The sequence below is a fragment of the Rhinopithecus bieti genome, unplaced genomic scaffold, assembly GCF_001698545.2.
Source record: "Rhinopithecus bieti isolate Rb0 unplaced genomic scaffold, ASM169854v2 scaffold_33210, whole genome shotgun sequence".
Lineage (NCBI taxonomy): Eukaryota > Metazoa > Chordata > Mammalia > Primates > Cercopithecidae > Rhinopithecus > Rhinopithecus bieti.
The window spans coordinates 550,587-556,586 of record NW_016814226.1 but is presented as its reverse complement, the minus strand read 5'-3'; the positions used below and the strand labels follow the sequence as shown (position 1 = coordinate 556,586).

General features: G+C 58.3%; 1 protein-coding gene across 3 annotated transcripts in view; it reads left to right on the top strand.

Annotated features, from left to right (window-relative positions):
- Nucleotides 1-32: 32 nt before the first annotated feature.
- The window catches only part of TTLL12 (tubulin tyrosine ligase like 12), a 23,588-nt gene continuing 17,620 nt past the window's right edge, over nt 33-6,000 (top strand). For all 3 annotated transcript variants that reach the window (XM_017850015.1, XM_017850016.1, XM_017850018.1), the window contains exons 1-2: nt 33-267; nt 3,893-4,062. In XM_017850015.1, the coding sequence (XP_017705504.1) occupies nt 91-267; nt 3,893-4,062 (347 nt within the window). In that variant the 5' untranslated portion in view covers nt 33-90. The remainder of the gene's footprint in view (nt 268-3,892; nt 4,063-6,000) is intronic.

Below are 6,000 nucleotides of genomic sequence, written 5' to 3'. Positions count from 1 at the left end.
GGGGGGGCGGTGCTGGCGGCCGGGGCGCCGAAGCGGGAGGGCAGGGCAGGGCCGGTGGGCGGCGCTGGAGTCTGCGCGGGTGCAGGCGCCATGGAGGCCGAGCGGGGTCCAGAGCGCCCGCCTGCGGAGCGTAGCAGCCCGGGCCAGACGCCGGAGGAGGGCGCGGAGGCCTTGGCCGAGTTCGCGGCGCTGCACGGCCCGGCGCTGCGCGCTTCGGGGGTCCCCGAACGTTACTGGGGCCGCCTCCTGCACAAGCTGGAGCACGAGGTGCGGGGAAGGGCGGCGGGCACGTGCGGCTGCCGGGGTGGGAACGCGGCGGGAGCCCGCGGCGCGGGGCAGGAAAGGGCGCTCCCGGGCGGCGGGAGCCGCGCTGAGCCACCCCGACCGCGTTCTGGGCAGTTCTGGAGCGGCGTGGAGTTGGGGGCCGAGGAGTGACAGCAGGAGACCAGGGTACCTGCGGCCCTGATCTGCCTGGGCCCGAGGCCGGCCGAGGGCTGCGGTGGAAACTTTAGGTCCCCCACACACCCGAGCCTTACAAAGCCCTGCGAGGAGTGAAACTCATCTCTCCCACTTCGCAGATGAGAACACTGCGGCTCCGAGGGTCCCTTCAGAGGGATTCTTTCAGCCGCTGCCTCACAGGGACAACGGGAACCCCGTGAATTTGTGTAGCTGTAACTGTTGGATTCAACGAATTCAGTGTTTTTTCATTTGATTTGAGCCTCGGGTTCCCCTCATCTTGCAGATTAAAGAAAACAGGCTGTGAGAGGTGGAGGAGAAATGTAAAGAAAAATGGAAAAGGTTGAGAAGCCTCGAGGTTCTCTCCCGTTTTGTGAGGACGGCCCATCCTGCTCACCTGCCTCCTCCACTCCAAAGCGTTTCCCACTGTCCTGGCTGGGGATGAGCCCTGGATTTGGATTGCGTGCCCAGGGGCTGAAGCCACAGCGCTTTCCCGGGCTGGCTGGGGGGTCTTTAGCTGAGACCTGGCGTCTCCTCCAGGTGCCACGTCCCCGACTGAGATGAGCCAAGTGGCGCAGGTGATGAAGTGGAACCCCAGAGCCAAGAACAGGGACCCGGGCCGGGAGCTAGGAGTCCATGAGCCTGGCTGCTGGCCAGACCCTACGGTTTCTGAGCCAGTTTTTCTCTGTGTAATCCTGGTTGGACTAAGAACCTTCCTGCGGGAAACGTACAGTGAGTGGCACTTTCTTATGCTATAGTGTCACAGAGTTTCCTCTGCCCCTCACTTCTGCCATATGCTTTCCGAGGCCCACTCTGGTCCCAGGCCTGTGGTGGGTGGAAGGGACCCTGGTTTGTTCATGAGGACAAAAGGTTTCCCATGTGCTGCGTGAAAGGAGCACAGTGGGAATGACCAGCTCCTGCCCAGCCAGCTTCCATGGCAGCACGCCCTCCCTCAGGCAGTCACTCGCCCATCTGAGTCCTGTTCTCCATCCGGGAAGGGGATGGTGAGACACTACCTGGCTCCCACAGTATTGGAGGGATGGGAGGTGGCATGAGAAATATGCCCGGCACACAGGGTGGTCGCCGCTGCATCTCATCCCCTGCCCAGGCTGCCCTGCCTGCTGTTCCCCTACTAAGGGGCAGCAAGTGTTTTTCCATGACCCTCCCCAGCCATTAAGGGCAGAGCTGAGTCACTGCTTTACCAGACACAAACCTGCAGCTCTTCCGAGGGAAGCCTGCTACTGCTGCTGGCCCAGGTGTGGGGAAGGCCGCCAGAAGCAGCAGCACCACCTGCCAGTGCTGTGAGCCCTTCCACCCCTGGCCATCAGCCCTCCTGCCTCACCTTAGGCTGGCTGCCCTGGAAAGGATGGGGAAGACATTTTGTTTTCTTTTTTTTTTTTTTTGAGACGGAGTCTGCTCTGCCACCCAGGCTGGAGTGCAGTGGAGTGATCTCGGCTCACTGCAAGCTCCGCCTCCCAGGTTCAAAAGATTTTCCTGCCTCAGCCTTACCTAAGTAGCTGGGATTACAAGCGTGCACCACCCCACCTAGCTAGTTTTTGTATTTTTAATAGAGATGGGGTTTCACCATGTTGGTCAGGCTGGTCTCGAACTCCTGACCTCATGATCTGCCCTCCTCGGCCTCCTAAAGTGTTGGGATTACAGGTGTGAGCCACTGCGCCCGGCCAAAGAGGTGTTTTTAAAATATCTACTCTTCTGTCTGCACAAGCTTCCCAGTTGCAAAACCACCCCCCTTATCTCTTGGGGAGCTCTTCCAGTCCTGCCATGAAGGGGTTGTGGTTACCCCCATTTCACAGCTGGGTTGAAACCAAGGCAGGCTTGAGGCAGACTCTCTCCCTCAGCCTCAGACTGTCCCCTGGGGATTTGGGGTACTGGGGCGGAAGCCTGAGGTCTGGATTCCAGCCCTCTGAGCCTCCCCCCAGTCCTAAACTGGAGAAGGCAGTAGCCTCCCCGGACCCACCTTGAGGACTAAAGGAGAACTGGACGCCCCTTGTCTCAGGTGCCTTGTCTCTCACGTGACCCCTGGTTTGCTCCACCCTGGGCTATCTGCCTCCAGGCCTTTGCTCTTATTCTTCCCTCTGCCTGGAGTTCCTTTCCATCCTCACCCTGTAGCCTCATGTTTAAATCTTCCCTCTGGTTATGGTTCCTCATCCGTAAAGTCTTCCCAGGCCCTCCAGGCCCCAGGGCAATTTACCTGATACTCTCAGGTGGCCTAGAACTTACTCAGCCATGAGCTCCCTGAGCGAGACCATGAGTGATTCATCCTCATGCCACCAAAGGGCAAGTCCTGCCCGGTGCACAAAAGCTGCCTGCACCTGAGTAGTTAACTAGTTTCCAACTGCCGTTTTTAATCGAGTAGTGGGAAATAGGTTATCAGGAGGAACTGGCCTTTGTTGAGCCTCCTGTGTGTGCCAGGACTTGATGCACGCTGTTTGATTTCATTCCATCAGTGTCCTGAAAGGTGGATGACACCCACTCTCACAGGTGAAGAAACAGTCTCAGACGCGTAACAATGGCACCCCGTGCTTATAGAGCATTTGCTGTGGCCGGGCCCCACTCTGAGCTCTGGGTATGAATCATCTGATCCTGCCAGTAGTCCTCAGAGGGAGGTTCTGTTATTCCCATTGTGTGGATGAGGAAACACCCACGGGATCGTTAAGTAACTTGTTCAAGGTCACTTCTCTAGGAAGTGGTGAAACCAAGATTTGAACCCACACAGCCTGGCTGCAGAATCTGCCCGGAAGCCCCCTTTGCCGGCTTGTGGCAGACACTGCGTGAGTGTGGCTGGGCCAGGGACCCCTCTGCTCCATGCACACCGGAAGAGGTCACTTGCCTGCTTGACTAGCCATGTGAGGCAGGTCCAAGGCCCTTATCTTCCCGTCCCACCTTGACCTGGGACCTCGCTTCTGGTTGGCCTGGAGTGGGTGGGGCTGGGCTGGAGGAGGCTTCTCTGTGAGTTGACTCAGCTGTCCTAGTGTTGAAGGGTTCTTCTGTGAGGGGCACGTTGGGGTGTGCCCCCAGCCACCAAGATCCTGACTCTTCCATTGACTTCTCTGCCTTTGGGGCCTCTCTTTCCCTGTAATGTGAAGAGGGTGGACTGCAGATACCTCCAGCCAGTCCTTGAGGTCCCATCTCCATGCACAGCATCCGGTGGGACAAGGGGCTCTGGATGACAGCTCAGGCGATGGTGGGGTACGTTAGATCCCCATTCTGACCCTGAAATCTCCAGGAGCTTCAATCTGCCCACCCATAAGACTGTGTGTAGTTGCATTAAACAGGTTCCACTCCTCTGAAGGAGACAAGTTTGTCCTTGAGGCCTGGGTATGGCACCTTGGGTGGCTTTCTGGAGCCAGTGGTGAAGGCATTAGGGGTAGGGTCTCCTGCCCATGCCCCTGCTGACCTGAGCTCTGGCCCCCAGGTTTTCGACGCTGGGGAGGTGTTTGGGATCATGCAAGTGGAGGAAGTGGAAGAGGAGGAGGACGAGGCAGCCCGGGAGGTGCGGAAAAAGCAGCCCAACCCGGGGAGCGAGCTGTGCTACAAGGTCATCGTGACCAGGGAGAGCGGGCTCCAGGCAGCCAACCCCAACAGGTAGGAGCCTGGCCAGAGACACCACTATGACCTTCACCTGGTGAAAGGTGGGAGATGCAGTAATGCAGATTCTCCTGGACATCTTCCTCAGGACAGCTTTGTGGCAAGCACATGTGGCCAGTGGTGTGTCCATCCGGGCTTCAGAGTAGTGTCCATGGCAACACAGCATTCCTATGGTGACCGGATGGACTGTGGCCTGACAGCCTCTCCCAGCAGTCTCATTGTCACAGTGGTCCTGCTGCAGGGGATTAGTTCGTTTTGCCCGAGGTCACCCTCCAGGTTAAGGGTGCAGGTCAGCCTTACTCCTCCGCGGTCACAGCCCCTTTCTAGTCCTGCTGAATTGGAATCTGGGCTGGGCCCTGGAACACCTGAGGACCTGAGACCCAGAGCAGGCCTGGCCTTGCCAAGGGCCATGGAGTAGTTAGGGCAGAGCTGAGACTGTACCCCAGGCTTCCTGCCCCTAGGGATCAAGAGTGGCTATCCCTAGGACAGGCCTGCAGGCCCCTCCGCCACAGGTTTTGTGGACCCTCGGAGAAACTTGCCGGGCGCCTGTGTCCATGCACAGCTCTTTGGGCAGGCATCTGTTCTCTTCTGCAGAGCTTCTCCCGCCGCCTCCTCCAGCTGGGAGTGGGCAGTAGCAAGTCACCCCAGAAATATGGAGAGCCCAGCACCCCCGCCCATGTGTGCTCGAGCTCACCCTCCCCTTCAGGTTCAGTGAAGTCAGTTCTGTGCCGCTCAGGCCCAGGAACAGGTGAATTCAACGTATTCACCTGTTGCATTGAACAACACGTTGTCTGCAAGCCCTTGGAGCTCCCAGCTCACATTCTGTCTCGGGCCTACAACCACAGAACCCGCTGCCAGCCATGCTGTGGGTGGTGGGAGGCTGGGAATCCAGAGTCTCAGATTTGGAGCCTGAGTGTTCATTTCAGCCTCACCTGCTTCTGGGCCTTTCTGCTTCCAGGCCTTCATCCCCCCGAGTCTCCCCTGATTGCCAGGCCCCAACAGGCTCTCCATTCTCATCCCCATACCTCTCTGTACAGCACCTCTTCTTGCACATGCCAAGGGTCACCCCGAAGGCCTGGCTCTGCCCTGCATCCTGTGGTCACCCACTCTAGCACAAGTGCCGAGAGTAAACCCACTTATTTTAGGACGGGCCAACAAAACTCGTGTAAGCTCAAGAAGATAAATTCTCCTGAACTTGCCCCCCAGCCTAAGAACTGGAGCATTGGTTGTCCCTTTCATTTTAAAAAGGGAACAGAGATGGAGGCAAGCTGGGGGCTGCTTTGCCCATTAGGCACCTGTTTGGTGCCTCCTAATCCGGCAGGGCTCTGGGAGGATTATGGTCAGCCCTGTGTCCTACAGGGTAGGGACGGCTCGTCCTGTGCCACAGCCCCGACATGCTTCTGTAGGAGCTCAGCTGCAGGGATCCTGTGTGCGGGGACTGGAAGCCTCTCCCACAAAAAAGCCTTGGGGCTTCCAGAAGACCTGGCTGCGTGGGCGATGCCTGTGTGGTAGCCCCCGTGCTGTCTGCCTACGCTGGCCTCCGGCGTGTAGGGCCTTTGCTTTTGTTGAGCAGCTGTGGTGTGCCCGGCCTGCAGGCAGCAAGATGGGAAGCATGGGCCAGCCCTTCAGTGGCCCGAGGTCCAGGTTCATGCTAGTGACTGCTGGTGTGTTTATTGCAAGTGCTTGGTGGACAGTAGGGTATACCATATGTATGGTCTCATCTGCTGCTTGTGACAGCCTGGGGACAGGCGGTAGAGAGCCCTGCTGCCCTGTTTGAGAAGCTTGAAGAGGAGGAGGCGCTTGCTCAGGATCACACAGGGAGTGAACAGCAGCGCCAGCACCTGACCCAGGCCCACTGGAGTCCAAACTGGGCATAACTACGGTACCCAGTAGACCAAATCTCAGGAAGCTTGAGTCCTGGTCCCAACACAGCCC